At 42.9% G+C, this 17,999-nt stretch overlaps 1 protein-coding gene across 6 annotated transcripts in view; it reads left to right on the top strand.

Annotated features, from left to right (window-relative positions):
• ANKRD44 (ankyrin repeat domain 44) overlaps positions 1-17,999 on the top strand; it is a 312,430-nt gene that overhangs the window by 210,771 nt on the left and 83,660 nt on the right. For all 6 annotated transcript variants that reach the window (XM_059393119.1, XM_059393120.1, XM_059393117.1 and 3 more), the window contains exons 14-16: positions 918-1,058; positions 2,665-2,745; positions 7,100-7,211. In XM_059393119.1, the coding sequence (XP_059249102.1) occupies positions 918-1,058; positions 2,665-2,745; positions 7,100-7,211 (334 nt within the window). The remainder of the gene's footprint in view (positions 1-917; positions 1,059-2,664; positions 2,746-7,099; positions 7,212-17,999) is intronic.

The raw sequence follows: 17,999 nt of genomic DNA, 5'->3' as shown, positions 1-17,999 counted from the left end.
CCAGAGAGGGATGTGGTTTGTTGCCCTTTATAGATCTGTCCGGACTACAACACAGGGCTTCCTAGAGTCCTTGGACATTGTTCTTCCCTTTTATCTATATCCCTACTCCCAAGGGTCTTATAGTTCAATGGAGAAGATGAGACAATACCGAGAGCTAAAGTTAAGGCAGTGTGAGATGAGACCTCAGGAGAGACCAGACAGGAGCTGCCTGATCTCAGACAAAAGGAAAGGAGAACTTCTGGGACTTCAGAAGCTTTGGGGTTTTGGTGGGTAGAAGAGGAGATGACATTCAGGAGAGGACATTCCAGGGAAGAAAAAAAAAAAACAAAACATGGGGAAAGGCAGGGGAGATGTGGACATGATTAGACAAACTTCAAGTGACCCACCTGGATGCAGTGATGGGTTCATGTAGGGGGGCAGAGAGAAAGCTTAGGAAGGTAATTTGGGCCCAGCTTAGAAAGGTCTTTGATTTTAGACTAAGAAATCAAGGCTTTGCTCACCAGAGAGGACTGACGGTTTTAGACCAGGATGTTGTGTGTGGGTGTCAGAACTTAGAAAATCTCGTTCTTCACTCATACCAACTAGAAATTGGTTGGAAGTTTGGTTAGAGCTAAGGAGGCCAATGGACTACTTTTGCAGTAGTCCAAAAGAGCTCTAGCGTAGACCTGCACCAGGACAGGCCCTGGGAGTGGAAAGAAAGACGAGATCCCCGGGTAGGTGTCCTTGTCTGAGGCCCTGACTTTGTAGCCTCAGCTCCAACTTCTAAAGTCAAAGGAAGGCATGTCCCTTGGCCTCTACACTCTGAGAGCTGAAGAGCTTTCCCCACTCCTAGGAATACTGCTGTCAGTGCTCCTGCTGATTGGGGGAGGGTCTGTTTATCAGATGAATGAAGTAACAAGTTGCTGTCTGTTTTTCAGGACACCTTTGCACTATGCAGCTGCAAATTGTCATTTCCACTGTATTGAGACATTAGTGACCACAGGGGCCAACGTTAATGAAACAGATGACTGGGGACGGACAGCTTTGCACTATGCTGCTGCATCAGACATGGATAGAAAGTAAAAACGGCCTTGCTTAAATTTCCTTTGGGGGTCTGACTGGGGAGGGGGAGGGTTTGCTGAGTTCTCTTCATGCTGCCTCCTGGAAACTGTGAATGAAGAATGGCTCTCATTCAGACCCAGAGGAATTAGAATTGCCTCATCCCTAACCCTGCTTTTCTCATTCTGCTCTCTTTATGTTTATCACGTGTCACTGCCCCATGGTTTCTCTTCTCTGGTCTTTGGGTTGAATGCCAAGTGGAGCTGTCAAGCCCAGGTTTTCAGTTCATTCATAATCAGTTGTAATTTATTTTGTCATATCCTACATTTTACATCATCACCATTTAAATGCTTCATTTGCCCTCAAATTTAATATTTGCTAATAGATTCATCACATGGTGGAAGTATCTGTGTATATACAATCCCAGAAGCCTTGAAATGCAGCGTCAGTGTGCAAAATTGGCACTGTTGTTCCAAACTGGGCACGGGTGCTCTCTCAGGAGCTGGAGGAGAGGAAGTTGGTGCCCTGCGCGTGTTTGGATTCTAGGTGCCTACGAACAGAAAGCCAGTTCAAGTGGGAAAGGGGGAGGGGTGCCAGCCGACAGCCTCTGAGATTGCTCTCAAAGACTCGAGCACCAGAATGCTTTTTGGTGTCCCTGTTTGGAGAATTATTGACTTACGTGCTGCGCTATGCTATGGAATTGATTCTGGGTCAGCGCTAAGTTCTTTTCGTGTACAGCTGTGGCTTTCAGATATTTTACAGTGACCCACAGTAAGAAATACATTTTACATCATGACCCAGCATCCATACTTAAATAGGTATGTTTTAAATATAAATGTAAAAAGGCAGCCAAAATTTCACAAGATCATATTTACCTTGACTATGTGTGATGCATTCTGATAGCTTCTCTTTTATTTTGTTAAGAAAAAAAAAGGCAACAAAATATTGCGACCCACGAAATTGATTTCATGATTCCGTGATGGATTATGACCTGTATTTCCAGTTTGGAAATCAGTGTTCAAATCCCCCTCACATTCATACACTGCTGGCAAGTCTGACAGAGCTGCCCTCGGGCTCTCATAGCCAGGCCGGTTATTCATTCAGCAAACTTTTATTGAGAACCTACTCTGTAGCAGGCTCTGTGCTGTTCTCTTAGAATAAACTGGGGGAACGAGTACCCGTCATGTGTTAAGAGATCTAAAAAGGAATCCCTGGTGATGAAAGCTTGCTCTGGCCGTCGAGGGGGACTGGAACCCCATTCCTCGGTAAACGTGGTGCTGAGCTGACAAGGAGGCAGCGAGGCGTGCGGAAGGAGTCAGGGAAGTGTTAACCTCCTGTTTACGTGGGAGCTTAGGATACTCGTGGAAGTGTGGACGACTTGAGGTCTTACTTGCCCTTTCCTGGGTGGGAGTTTGAGGAAAGCCACCTTCTCAGTTGGGTTCCGTGGAAGAGGATAGGAATGGCCTTTCGGAGAACCACGTATGTCCTCCCTGAAAAGACCGTGATGCTCATTTCTTTTGGGTTGCGGGAAAAGCCGTTGAGATATAGGTTGGATCAAAATTGCGAGTGACTGTGCCATGAAAGCAAATAATTGTAATTTTTTTTTCTTTCCCTTATGCTGAGAAGTAAGACTATGTTAGGAAACGCCCATGAAAACTCCGAAGAACTTGAAAGAGCCCGAGAGCTGAAGGAAAAGGAGGCTGCGCTGTAAGTTTCTGCTCGGCTTAACGCGCAAGATGGGGTCCCTGACGCGCGTCTGCTTTTCTGGTGGCCGCGGGGGCCAGTCTTTTGTTTGGGGGCTTTATTTGGGATCTTGAGGAAGTGATACGGGCTTGCCTTTAGTGAAGAAGAAATGATTCTTTTCATATATCCTTCGGTTATGCTATTTTCACACAAGAAACTCTTCCTAAAGTTGGAGCCTCACTGAGACTTGTCGCCGGGATGGGTCCGCGGTTTCTCGGAGTCTGAAATACTATGTTTGACTCTGCCACGGATCCTATGCGTCAGGAGACATGTTAAGCCTCCCCCCTCCCCAGGCCTTAGGCTCTCCTTTAATGACCTGGGGTAACTATCTGGCAGGTTCTAGAAAGAAATGTTCTGAGATTCCATGTGAACTACACTGCGTGTGCCCTGCGCCCCCCAGCGCACACACACCGCAGCTCACAAACACCCCCTGCCCCACCGCAGCCCACGTGCCCCTCTCGGGCTTCTGGTAGAGACTCAGCCTGGGTTGTGACAAGAGCTGGGAGTCACTGCCGTCACCCAGGGGTGCCGATGCGTAGGAAGCACTAATGCTTCGTCCTCCGAGAGTCCCTCCTGTGTGACAAGGCACCGTGCGAAGGTCGTGCTCTGCCTAGAGCAGTGCCCAGTGTGTCACGGCGGTTCGGTAACTGTTTGTTAAAAAACGAGCAAATGAATGAGCGCCGCCCACACTCCGTGTCCCGCTCTGTGGGGCCTGGGGAGGGGGTGCTCTAAGAGTCAGCACACACGGTTCCTAACGCGTTTATTCTCTTCTCCAGCTGTCAGAGGAGCCAATTTCTCTGTCACCCGAAGGCTTGTGTCCCCTCTAGGATCTTCCCCCTGTCCACTGGGCGCTCTTCCCATGTCCAGAGCATGGTGGAGCGGGGAGTTAGAGAGTGTGGCCCTGATACAGGCTGTCCCTGGGGTGGGGACAGGACACATAGTAAAACAATGACCGAGGTTTGGCCCTGACGTTCCAAACTTAATGATATTCAAAGGCTGTAGAATCTGAAGCCACCTCAGCAAATGCCCCTCCTCCAGCGAAATGGCAGCTTGCCCAGTGCCAGAGCAGGCCTCTTGACATCTGACGGGGAGGGAGCCTGGGTGGCCCAGTTGTCCAGCATCTACCTTCAGCTCAGGTCACAATCCCAGGGTCCTGAGATCGAGCCCCACATCGGGCTCTCTGCTCAGCAGGGAGCCTGTTTCCCCCTCCGTGCCTCTCTGCCTCCTTGTGATCTCTGTCTATCAAATAAATAAATAAAATATAAGTTAAAGTTAAAACACACTCAACTCAGTCATTGAGTGCTTGTGCTCTCTCCCTCTCTCTCTCTCAAATAAATAAATAAAATCTTAAAAAAAAAAAAAAAAAAACAAAACAGCTGTGGAGAGGGAAAAAGGACAAGCAGGGGAAGGCAGGGAACCGGCTCGCTGGAGGGCGCCTTCGTGCAGGGGCCACACCTCTCACCCAAATGCAGTCCTGATTTAAAGGGCATGTCTTGATTTTGCAGCTTTGGTTCCCAAATTGCTGGCCATGGCCTGGGAGGAGAAAAGATAAGCATCCCCAGTTAAAACTGGAATTTAGGTCCCCTCACAAACAATATAGAGAATATTCCGGCTCTGTAGTACTGTTGTTTTTCCCGAGACTGCTGCCGGTAGCATCGCACGGCTCTGTCCTGGGGTACATAGCTCTTTGGGAGCAAGTCCAGGTGTTTTTCAAATTACATGTTAAATTCGCCAACTGATTTTTAGAATGTAGCTCTTTCAGAAGCTGGGGATTTTGTGTCCACTACAATGTTATTCCTGTTGAAGGATTTTATTTCAGGAGCCCAATGCTGCTTAAAACGAGTCAGACCTGGGAGCCTGTCCATGGGCATTTAATTACCAAAAAAAGAAAAAAAGAAAAAAAAAAAGACTTCCTTTTAAGGTGCAAATCACCAAAGACTGCATGATATTAGGACTCTAGTATTAGTTTGATTTAATATGGAGCATTTTATGGATAAATCACACGACATGTAGATTTTTGGTTTAAAAAAATGTATGTCTTTCATCAGTTTTTTAGAAATTGAAATGTGTTTTAATTGTGTTTGTGTGTGATTTATTTACTCCTTTTGCCTTATGCCAAAAAGTAGGTGAGTGTCATTTTAAAGTGTCTGAGTCACAGGATGGTGTATGGAAGTGTGGAATCACTTTATTTTATACCTGAAACTAATATTACACTGTATGTTAACTAATTAGAATTAAAATAAAAGCTTTAAAAAAAGAAATAAAAACAATACCAAAAACAAAATAAAAACAAAACCAAAAATAAAGTGTTTGAGTAAACTGTAGAAATTTGACTTTGTAAAGGACATGTTCGTCCCAATGCTGCAGATAGAAAACTGAAATTACGGTTTTCTATCATAAACTCCTGCCTACTTATTCCCTTTTTAAGCAGCAGGATTGTACGCTTTGTAACAGGCCAGGAACAGAGCTCCGTACATCCCTGGGCACGCGTGTCAGCATTTCAGCGAAGGTGGAGCTCCTTCCTCCAACCTATTGTAAAGATTGTAGCTTTTTTAGAAAAATTACAACTTTGTCAGAAAAGGCTTTTTAAGCTTATTATTTATTATTTTATTCTAGTCTATACATAATGATGCAATTTAAGCCTCTCTCTTCAAATGAATTAATTAATCCTTTGTATTATTTAAATGTTCGCCCATTCTTTTAATCTTTTTATTGTTTGGGCTATTCTTAAGTGCTTTCCTTGTTATTTTCTTATTCTTTCTAGCTTTCATTTCCCAACCTTTTGCGGAGTCTTCAATTGCAAGGTTCAAAGTACACCCCCCTCTCTTCTTACAATGGGCTGAGCACATCTTTGTTAAATTTGAGACTTCATCTTTTGAATGTGGAGCTCTAGAACTCATTTTCAGTAATTTTTTTAAAGATTTTATTTATTTGAGGAACAGAGACAGAGATAGTGACGAGAGAGCACAAGTGGGGAGGAGAGGGAGAAGCAGGCCCCCCGCCGATCGGGGAGCCCGATGTGAGGCCCCATCCCAGGGCCCTGGGATCATGACCTGAGCCCAAGGCAGACGCTTAACTTTGCTTCACCTGCTGAGCCACCAGGTGCCTCTCTTCAGTAATCTTGATGGCCGACAGGTTCTGTGCACTGGGTGTCGTGCGCAAATGATGAATCATGGAACACTACATCAGAAAATAATGAAGTACTGTATGGTGACTAACATAATTTTTAAAAAAAGGTAAAAGGGGAAAAAAGACCTAATTATTCTTTATTATGCTAGGTGAAACAGGTCAGAGAAAGACAAATATCCTAAGATTTCACTTATGTGTGGAATCTAAAAAAGAAAAGAAATGCGCAAACAAAACCAGACACAGACTCCTAAGTACCGGGAACAAACTGGTGGTTTCTGGAAGGGAAGTGGTGAAGGGTTGGGCGGAAAAGTGAAGGGCTTTACGTGGTCCCATTTCTAGTTGTAAGATATGTAAATCATGGGGATGAAAGGTACAGCATAGGGAGTACTGTCAATAATATTGTAATGATGGTGTGTGGTGACAGAAGGTGACCACACTTAGAGTGGTGAGCATTGCGTAATGTAGAGAATTCTGAAATCACTGTGTTGTAGACCTGAAACTAATATAACATTGTACATCAACTGTAAAAAATCCCCAAACATTGTGTTATCAATGCAGGAGGAGACAATTGGATCGTTTTAATAGAACAGAGTCCAGATATGAGCCTTGTGTTGGACAGATATGCAATATTGATGATGACCTTAAAACAACTCAGTGGGGAGGAGATAGTCATGGATAATTTCTTCCCCCCTCCCAATAAACTTACCCACCCTCTTCTTCCTAAAGCCTTTCCTGAATTCTAGAATGACTAATTTAAGCTGAAGCTAAGACAGAAACACACACACACACACACACACACACACACACAAACATATAAAACTTCCAGTACATAAACCCTCACTGCCGAGGTTTTTTTTTTTTTTTGTAATATTTTATTTATATATTTGACAGAGAGAGATCACAAGTAGGCAGAGAGGCAGGCAGAGAGAGAGAGGAGGAAGCAGGCTCCCTGCTGAGCAGAGAGCCCAATGCGGGACTCGATCCCAGTACCCTGAGATCATGACCTGAGCCAAAGGCAGCGGCTTAACCCACTGAGCCACCCAGGCACCCCTGCCGGAGGATTTTTAAAGAAACACTTAAATTCACAAAGTGCTTTGTGGAACATTCATAATAGGAAGATATCTACATTAAGTATTGCTTCTGGTCTAGAGATGTTTTCTGAAATAACACCTCATTTTTATACTTACAGATGTCTAGAGTTTCTGCTTCAAAATGATGCAAATCCATCAATCCGGGACAAGGAAGGTTACAATAGCGTACATTACGCTGCTGCCTATGGCCACAGACAATGTCTGGAATTGGTGAGTTGTTCTGTCTTGTTTTGTTTTCTCTAACACCCACTGCACATGCCGGTCTCAATCTCTCAGAAATCCCTCATTACCCAATTAAGTTCTCATTAGAAATTGCCTTGAAGATAGTCTGTGGTAAGTAATTCCATTGTCTTACTTTACAATATGTTGTTGACCTTGCTCTGTTTCTGTCCATGCTCATCCCACAGCGGACTGGCAGTTGCTTCTTTTCTGTATTAATCTGGATTCAGAATGCTTGACTGCTGTACAGACAGTTTGCATTTTAAAGATAATTTGGATGTATCAGAAACACTTGGTATATTTTTCTGAAGTCACGCTGATCACCCTAATGTTCAATAGGGTTGTAGGAGGACTTACATAACCATTAGGGATATGCTTGTCATGGTCCCACATGTGTAGTTTAGGGAAAGAAATTGGCAAAGGCACAGCAGCAGAATTTATTGGAATTTCTAAAGCACCAAAGATTTCAAACCTATAGTTATGAAAAATCATCCGGAGGTTTTAAGTCAGAAGCCCTTCTCTTGGTATAGGTCACCAGACAAAAACTTTGGTGACCATAGGGACAGAAATGTAAAGTGAACAAGTGAAGTGAGCCCAAGTCTAGAGCACTAGTGGGGGAATTGCGACAAATAGGACATGCTCTTTCTAAAGGGAGAAACAGCTTGTCCTCCAGGGATGGAGATCAGGTGGTAAGTCACACTCAGGACTGAAGTCCGGTGCTTCAAGAGAAACTAGAAATCTAGACATTTTATATGAAATTTCCAGTTTTGGAAACACTGAGTGGGCCAGGAAGAAAGAGTGGGTTTGTGGTTAGATCCTGCCCACAGGCCACCACTGATATCTCCTCAGCCTCACCCGTAGGTCCGTTTCACCAGGACACACAGGCTATCACAACTCTCTAACTTTGGGCCAGTGGTAGGAGCCACATTTCTACCTGGACTCCAGCTCTTTCCTTGTCCTTTTCAAAGGAGTAGTCCTACTTTTCCGAGTTGCTGGGAAGTATACTTTGGAAAACACTTGCATTTTATCAGCTACCCAGTCTGTGACGGAAGGCATGCAGTGGACGACCAGTGGGCAGTTCTATCAGTGCCTGCATGGAAATGACTGAATGATGTCCTGCCACTTTCCTTTACCTTTGGCCTTGCTGATAGGTTTAAGTGGTTCCACTTAGGGTCATTTCTTTTTCCTTTTTTTTTTTTTTTTTTTTAGTTTTATTATTAAGAGAGAAAGAGTGAGCCTGTGCATGCAATTGGGGGGGGTGGCGCAGAGGGAGAGAATCTTCAAGCTGACCCCCCGCTGAGCACAGAGCCCAGCACGGGGCTCAGTTCCACAACCCCAAGACCATGACCTAAGATGAAACCAAGAGTTGGACACCCAACCAACTGGGCCACGCAGGTGCCCCCAATTAGGGCCGTTCTTACTATTTTTCTCTTAGCCATGAATGTGGAAAAATGTTCATAGACATTTGAAAATGAAGGTGTGATTGGAAAAAAAGAGCTGATTATTCCAGTGCTGCTTTGTGTGTCATTTATTGGTGAGTTATACTGCCCTCATCATTCTTGAAGACTTCTAAGTCTTTTTTCCTGAGCTTCTTGTGGATGCTGAAGGTTTCCTTGTTTGACCTTGGGGTGGCATTGTTTTCCCTCTCGTTTTGATTCCGTCCGAGTTCCTCTTCCAGTTACTGCAGCTGCATAACAAACCACCCCCAACAATTAGTAGCTTAAAACAAGTCATTATTTTATATCTCTTACCGTTTCTGTGGATCAGGAATTCAGGAAGGGCTGAGCTTAGTAGTTCCAGCTAAACGTATCCTTTGAGGTTATAGACAGTGTCTGGGGCTGGCATCTTTACTCATATGTCAATCACCTGGGTTGTAAGATTTAAATAGCTTTTATGGGGCTGCTTTATGTGGTTTTCTCCAGCCTGGTGGTTTCAGAGTAGTTGGATATCTCACATGGTGGCTCAGGGATCCAAAAGCGTTCTGCTCGGGACAGAGTGGGGGGAGCCAAAGCGAGAATGAGTGAGAGAAAGACAGTATTGCTCTTAATAATCTAGCCTGGAAGGTCCCACAGGGTCACTCCGGGGAGGAAAATTAGACTCCACCTTTCAAAGGGAAGTGTGTCGAAGAACTTGCAGACGTATTTTAAAACCACCCAGTTCCATAGGAAGATGTAGAAAGCTAGTGATTCCATAGCCTTCTATAAGATGGACCTTCATGGAGAACCACAAGTAGCCAAGGGGCAGTTCCTTATCTTGTAGAGCAAACCAAACCACAGGACAGTAAGTGGTTTGTACCAAAGACATAGCTCTGGCCAGTGGAAGAGGCAGGCTTCTGAATTGGGATTCCCGATTTAAAAAACAAGAAATGTTTACCACGCTGCCTCCCAGTGCAGGGCAGAGCTCCCCCACCCCCCAAGGCTGTTCGGCACAGAGCAAAAGCTTGGTAGGAACTGGTTGAAGACAACATCCCTTCTGCCTTCTAAATCCAGCATTGCTGTGGGAGTGGATCTAGACCTATCACCGGACAGGACTCCGTGTCTAGGTCCCACGTAAGAAAGGCTGCTCACAAAGTGTGTGTTTAGTAATCAGTGGCAGCGTGAATGCTGACTGTGGTTAAGACCCATTATGCGCCTGCGGTCCAAAATGTACTTAAGACACAGCTGTCTTGAATTGGTTTTCTCTATGAAAAACACATGTCATAATTGGACATATGAAATTTTATTACAAAGTTATTATAGTCTTAATAACTTTGCTGTTTTAAAGTACTTTGGGGAGTTATCTTTAATCCCATAACACAAGTAACTCTGAAAATGATTATCCTGTAACATTTTCTTTCTCTGTAAATAATATATTGCATATTATTTTCATTTTTTCTCGAAAGCCATTTCAAGGCCATTATTTCTATTCTCCAATGAAAACGTTTTCTGTCCACAAGAAGGTTTTTTGAAGTTCTGTCTCATAATGAAATGACCTCTTTGATTATATCAAAACTTGCCCTGTGTAATTTACAAAGAAATGATTATTCTTGGCAATTTTAAGACATTTGAAATTAGGTAGGGGAGGTATCCATTTATCTTCATTTGTAGTATCAGCTAAAAAAGTCAGATTATTGATATAGATTGGTAGAAATGTCATCATTTGCTTTCAGGAAAGAACCAGAGTGGGCTTACAACACAGACGGGATGAAAATACCCCCCATCCCCCCAATGATTGCGGTGGGATGGAAAGTTCTGTCTATTTCCATTTTGGAATGCATCCTAAAATTCCTCTTGGGTGTGGTTCAGCTAAGCAGAGATCCTAAACAAGGTACCGACATTCTTGGACCTGCCCCCTCCCACTCAAAACAAAACACAATGCTGGGCTTTCCCATCAGACTGACATCGCAGAGCCAGACCGCTGCAGCCGTCTGTCTTACTGCCGGCTCAAGAGCTGCGAATGGCTTTGGGAGTGGCTGGGGCCACCCCTCGTGGCATTTACTGCGTGTTTCTCACGTGCCAGAAATGCCATTTAATTATTTTTTTCTTTAAGTTATACTGAGATATACTCGACGTCCCACATGTAAAGTTAAGCTGTGCAGCGTGACAGGGCACCTGGGTGTCGGCTGAGCGTCCAACTCCTGGTTTCCACTCGGGTCCTGACCTCGGGTCCTAAGATGGAGCATCAGACTCCACTCTCGGTGGGTTGTCTGCTAGAGAGTCTCTCTCTCCCTCTCCCCCTGCCATCCCCCAACTCACACTCTTTCTCTCTCTAAAATAAAAAAATCTTAAAAAAAAAAAAACTGAAAAAGAGGTGTACAGCATAAAGACTTGACATCCATATATTGTTAAATGATTTCCACAATAAGACTGGTGATCATCCACGATCTCATGTGGACACACACACACACACAAAAGAAAGAAAGAAAAAGAAGGGGCACCTGGGGGGCTTGTCAGGTAAGCATCCAACTCTTTATTTTGGCTCAAGTTGCGATCTCAGGGTCTTGAGATTGAGCCCTGCGTCAGGCTCCACACTCAGGACGGAATCTGCTTGGGATTCTCTCTCTCTCTCTCTCCTTCTATCCCTCCCCCCTTGTCTCTCAAATAAATAAAATCATAAGGAAAAAACAAGAAAAGAAAGTATTTTTTTCCTTGTGATGAGAATAGGGCTTGTTCTTGATACAATAAGTTGGGTTTTTGAGGGACACCTTTTCTGATTTATACTCGCTTCCTCTCTTTCTTGTACCACGATACCCTCACAGTCCTGAAAACTCCCGTTCTGTGGGTGCTAGGCATTAGGGAAGCAAACTAATTAGCCGGTATGCACTTGGAGGTGCATTTCCCAGACTCACCACTGCTCTGCCAGTACTCTCCCTCATCTTACCACAAACACCCCTGCCTTCCTGGGACATCATCCTCTTAACAGACCGGTCCTGACTCTGCTGGAATTATACCAGTGAAAGACAAGTTTCCAGTCCCTCTGAGAGGCTTCCCGGAGCCTCCAAGCAAGAATTATGCAGAGAGTCATTTCTTGATGTCACATTCCCTAGCCTGTGTGTCTGGCCTGTGGAAGGAAGAGGGTATTTGCAGCCCCTGAGCCTTCGCTGCTACACCAGGGCCCTTGGGGAGTTGGTCCTTTGGGAGATGGTGTGGCACTGGAGACGGTGGGTGACCTTCAGAGCCAGCTGATCTGGAACGTTGGTAAAATTTATCTTTTGCCTCTTTCCTCATCTAGTTGGGCAATTACTGTGATTATGCATATCTATAAATACACATCATTAATTTTGGTGCAGATTTTATTTGACTCTGACATTTAACTTGGTATGGGTTTCCTTGGCGTTCATGGTTTGTGGCCCCTCGCTATGATCATAAGCTTGAATTTATAAGCCATGCTTTGTGTTCAGTCTATTCTGCTATAATAAAAAAGGAACAGAAATTATTTTAATTGTTTTCACTCTACTTCCTTATATAAATTTATATTGAATTCATTCCATGAGCAAACAACTTCCAGAAAGTACTATGAACTCCTTAGCCTTGATAGAATAGCCAAGGTCCAGGATTCTGCCAAGTCTGCCTACTTAGGCCAGTGTTCTCAGCTGGTTGTGATAAAAAAACGTATGTACTATGGGTACAAGCAAAACTCTCCCCCTGAATGTGTGCTGAGAGCTGTGATAAGTCATATTCAGTTGGGCTCAAAATAGCAAAGCAGAATGGAAGAGACTTGACCAATAAAGCATCTCCCGTCTGAATACAACTTGCGTCTGAGTGGGGGAAGGGAGTTGGCGAAGGGGAGCCCTGTGGCTCCCCTTTCCTCTATCTGGAGGGCATTCGTACTGGCTCTGCAGGGGAAGATTACAGAATCATGTCCCTATTTGGAATTTGTGAGTTTATATTGGCGTGCTCTTTTTCTTTTACAATATTAGAGATTTGTCTGTGAACATAAAGATCTTTGTGGCTTTGTTATTGAAATGGAAAAATGTATGTGCCAATATGATTACGTAAATTGCCTGCAGAAATTTAGAAAGATGGTTTGAAAACTCCAGGCCTGTGATTAAGTTCAGTCAGAGATTACACCATGCCAAATTACTTGCGATTTGGCTGCTTCCCTGGGACCTTCTCCTCTTTTCTCTGTTACGAGCTAACTTGGACTTCAACTCTGAGAGTCCATGGGGGTGACAAATGCCCCTGCTTGTCTACCCTAGGAGTTTCTGGGATTCTCTGGAGATAACTCTCTCTGGGCAACCGAACACTGAAACTATGCCGCTTTCAGATAAACTACTCAATGTTTTGAGCTGTTTCTTGTGTTTATCACCAGACCTTAGGGGACCATTGTCACTTGGCTCTGTAGAAGATGTACTTCTATTGGCAAAATCTAATTAAGTTTCTCAAGACTAAGAAAGCAGGGTATAAGAGAAGTGTTAAAAAGAATAGGGTTTCTGGGGCTCCTGGGGGTCTCAGTGGGTTGAGCCTTTACCTTTGGCTCAGGTCATGATCTCAGGGTCCTGGGATCGAGCCCCACATTGGGCTCTCTGCTCAGCGGGGGGCCTACTCCCCTCCCATCTCTCTGCCCGACTCTCTGCCTACTTGTGATCTCACTCTCTCTCTCTGTCAAATAAGTAAATAAAATCTTAAAAAAAAAAAGAATATGGTTTCTAAGCTGTTATCTGAATATGAGAAGAAGAAAAGCCAGCAAACTTGAACTCTAGCCCCAAACAAGTCTCTGATGACTTTTTTCTGTCCCCAGAGGTACTTCTTAGAGATGGACCTAGAGGTGTATATGACCTTCCAGCAGGCAGACTTCCAGTGGGCAGAGGAAACCTTAACAGTGCTGGTCTTGTTTTTTCTTCTAATTTAGTTGAAGAGAACATAAAATCTTACAGGGAACTCTCATTAAGGAAGGGCGGAGGGGGGGACACAGATCTCTTCCTGCCACTGGCAGCCTGCTAGGTTAGAAATGTAAATATAAGCCACAACATTGGAATCAGCATGTGACATGAATCTATGTTCGGAAGAGTGGAATAGACAGTATTTTAGGACAAAGTGTTTCATTTATTTCTTTGTCATACAGCAGAAAAAAAAATTTTTTTTGTCTTTACTGTGAACGTATTTGGCAATGGATGAAGGAATCATTCCACGGGGTGTATTAAAATAATTTCATTTTCACTTTTGTTGATGGCCCAGGACGGTGGGGCCACTGCCTCCATGTTTCACAGTGGAGCACCAGTGTTTCAACCCATGGCCCCCTTACCCATTTAGGAAGTTGGAGATCCGAGGGCAACTTGTAAGGGCGACAGCTCTGCTATAAATCCCACTACTGCTCCCTTCCCCCCAGAGCAGATTGTACAGATGATTTCTCCCGACTCCAAGCCCCGTGACAGAAGCTCTGAGGAGATTTTTTGGATACCAGATATGTGTCCTGTGCAATTTAGGGACTAGGTGAACTGACATAACAATCTAAAGACTGTATAGCTCTGATCAGAGCTTGCTTGCCAGAAATTAAATAAAAAGAGGTCTGCATTTAAGAAATACTCCATCCCCACCAGTGATGGGTCAAAAGTATACACTTCCCAATGTTCAAATGTGTGCCAAGGGCCAGAGTTGGCCTGGAGTTCTCCTGGGTCCTAGTCAAGAGTGAGGAGACCCAGGATGCTTGGGGTGGGGCGGCAGGTCAGGGAGGGAATGTGAGTTGCTAGCAGAGAGGGCCAGTCGCACAGGGAGCGGGAGCTGCAGGTGAAGGTCCCAGCGCGGTGGGGTTGCTCAGAGCCTACCTAGCATCCCCGATAGAGAATGTCCCTGCCAGAAGGGTACCCGTCCATTGTCCATGTCCCCATCTGTGTCCTCTTTCCCCCCTGTCTCTCCCAGTCCTGGAAGAGGCAGAAGCAGAGACAGACAATGAGGAGAGGGAGGAGGAGAAGCCCTAGGCTGGGGACGAAGTAGTCAGCCTTGACTCCTTCCTTGCCCACTGCAGGCTTTGTGAGAGGCAGAGAGAAGCTTCAACATTAAACAGCATTCAGAGTTAGTGATTACTACGCTGGACGAGACCCACTGTTTACTGATACGAAGTTATACTTGTAGCTAAAGTGTCCAGAGGACTTTTTATCATTAGCTGAAGATTTTATCAGAAGTGACAGGAAAAGAAGTAGCCTCATAAAGGAGATTAGACACAGGACTGGGAAAGGGAGAATAAAGTTAGTGTGTGATTTTACTTCGTGACTCATTGATTCAGTACAAAGTCACACACTTAGCATCATTGTTTTAGGGAAGATTAATGCCAAGCTTGAAGGAAGAATGAACTATTATCCTTTCCTTGTATGTGGATTTAAATACCTCTTTATAAGACAGAGGTTCTAGTAATGCCAGGCACTTATCAGGTACCCAAAATTGTTGAACAAATGAAATACACTTATGAACAATTAAGCCTGACTTAGTGATAAAACTTAAATTCTACCCAAACTTAAAACTTATAACTATTATGATGACTGTCCTATTAGGAAGGTTTTTTTTTTTTTTTTTTTTTTAATAGAAGAGACACAGGTGGGAGAAGAAATGAAAATTTACTTTTCTGGTTTGGCCTTTTCTTTAGATTTGATTGCTTCCCAGCACCAACTCGTTTTATTGCAATATCCCCTCCATTTTTTTTCTTCCTCAAGATCTGAAAACCTATACTGATATATCAAACTGATATGAAGACACCCACCAAACTAAAATTATATACGCTGACCTCCCCCCCACATACACATTTTCTATAATTTCTTCCAGGTGGACAGTAGGCACTAAGGGCTTCAAGGAAGGAGAATTATTGATCTTGGTATAGGAGCTTCTAAAGGACTCAGTGATGTAGGAGAAAGGAAGATTTCTTAAAGAGAATATAGCTTAAAATCCTAAAAAAATTTAATCTGGCCTTTCTTCCCTCTCTCTTTTTTTCTTTCCTTCTTTATTTCCTTCCTTCCTATTCAGTTAAAGACCCATTGGGCAGGCCTGGATAGGGCAGAAAAGTAGTCTAATTTGCCTGGAGCCCAAGGAGACGGTGTGAGGAAGGCAGCCTAGTAAAGACTGGAACCCACTGAAGGACAGTGTCTAAACGTATATGCACCAAACAACACAACTGTAAGATATGTGAAACCAAAACCAAATGAACTGAAAAGAGAAATCCACAATCATAGTTAGAGACTCGCACTTCTCTCTTAGTAATTGATAGGACAACTAGACAGAAAATCATGAAGCATACAGAAAAGCTCAATAATACAAGAGGATCTAATTGACAGTTATACAATACTCTGTCCAACAAAAACAATGAATATTTTTTAAGTGCACATGGGACATTCACCAAAATATCCTGACCCACTGGACAAACATCAATAAATGTGAAAGAATTGAAATCATATAGAGTATGTTCTCTTACAACAATGGAATAAAACTAGAAATTGGTAACAGAAACATACAAGGAAAAATGTCCAATGCTTGGTAATCAAATAACAGACTCCTAAATAATCCACGGGTCAAAGCAAATAATATCAAGGGAATTCCAAAAAAATACATTGCATTGGATGAAAAGAACAATGCAACAAATCAAAATGTGGAGAAATAGTTAAATTAGCACAGATGAAAAATTATAGCTCTAAGTGCTTACAGTAGGAAAGAGGAAAAGCCTCCAGTCTAAGTTTCCACCTCAATCTAGAAAAAGAAGAATAAAATAAAGCCCAAATAAGCAGAAACAGGAAATAATAGAGATGGGACCTAAAAGAAATAAAATTGAAAACAGAAAAATAATGGAGAAAGTCAATTCTTAAAAATCTGGTTATTTTGTAGATTAATAACAAACTTCTGGAGAGACTGACCCGAAGAGAGAGAGGGAGAAAGGGAGAGACCACATGCATGAGAGAAGACACAATTCCCAGTATCAGGAATGAAATGGTGTGTCACTAGAGACCTTTCAGACATCAGAAGGATAATAAAGAAATATTGTGAATAGCTCTGTGCACATAAATTTGACAAAGTTGTGAGGTAGATCAATTAATCATAAAACACAAATTACCACAACTTACCGAATATAAAGTGAATCATTTGAATAGCCCTATAACTACTTAGAAAATTGGATTTTAGGGATGTCAGGGTGGCTCAGTTGGTTAAGCAACTGCCTTCAGCTCAGGTCATGATCCCAGGGTCCTGGGATTGAATCCCACATCAGGCTGTCTGCTCAGTGGGGAGCTGGCTTCTTTCTCTATCAGCTGTTCCCCCTGCTTGTACTCTCTCTCTCTCTCTCTCTCTCTCTCTCTCCGACAAATAAATAAAAAAATCTTTAAAAAGAACTAAAGAAAGAAAACTGGATTTTAAAACTCTCCCAAAAGAAATATCCAGGTCCAGATGATTTCACTGGAGAATTCTACCCAATATTTAAGGTAGAATTAATACCAATTCTCTAAGATGTTTTTTGAAAAAATGGAAGAGAAGAGAATGCCATCCAGTTCATATATGAAGCTAATACCCTGCCACCAAAACCAAACAAAGGTGGGGAGATATAGGCCAGTATCTCTCAGGGATATAGATGCAAAAATCCTTAAAATATTAAGGAATAGAACTCAGTAACATATACAAGGAATTGTATATCATGACCAAATGGGGTCATTATAGGGAAAGCCTATTTCGATCATTGAAAGTCAACATAATTCACCATATTAATGAGTTAAAGAATAAAAATGGCCAAAAAAAGAAAATATCACATGATTATGTCAAATGACATGGAAAATTATGACAATTCAATACCTTGAATAGATTCATCATCTTGAATAGACTTTTTTAAAAACTCATAGAAGAAACAGGAATAGCAGGGAGGTTTCTTAGTTTGATAAAAAGCATCTAGCAAATTCATTAAAAAAACAGCTAATATTGTACTTAATGGTAAAAGACTGAATGCTATCTCCTAAGCCTGGGAACAAGGCATGGATGACTGCTTTCAGCACTCTCATTCAACATTGTACGGAAAGTTCTAGCTAGAGCAAAAAAGCAAGAAAAGGAAATAAAATGCATAAGGATCAGAAGGAGAAAAGTAAAACTCCCTATTTGCAGATAACATGATTGTCTACATAGGAAATCCTAAGGAATCAAGAAAAAAACTCCTAGAACTAGTGTATATAGCAAGGTCACAGTATACAAAATAAATATAACAAAAATCAGTTGCATTGTTATATATGCAGAATGAACATGAGGGCATCAAATTAAAGATACAGTATTGAGGTGCCTGGGTGGCTCAGTGGGTTAAAGCCTCTGCCTTTGGCTCAGGTCATGATCTTAGGTCCTGGGATCT

Source organism: Mustela nigripes, chromosome 3, assembly GCF_022355385.1.
Source record: "Mustela nigripes isolate SB6536 chromosome 3, MUSNIG.SB6536, whole genome shotgun sequence".
In the NCBI taxonomy this organism is placed as follows: domain Eukaryota; kingdom Metazoa; phylum Chordata; class Mammalia; order Carnivora; family Mustelidae; genus Mustela; species Mustela nigripes.
This window is presented reverse-complemented; position numbering and strand designations above follow the sequence as displayed.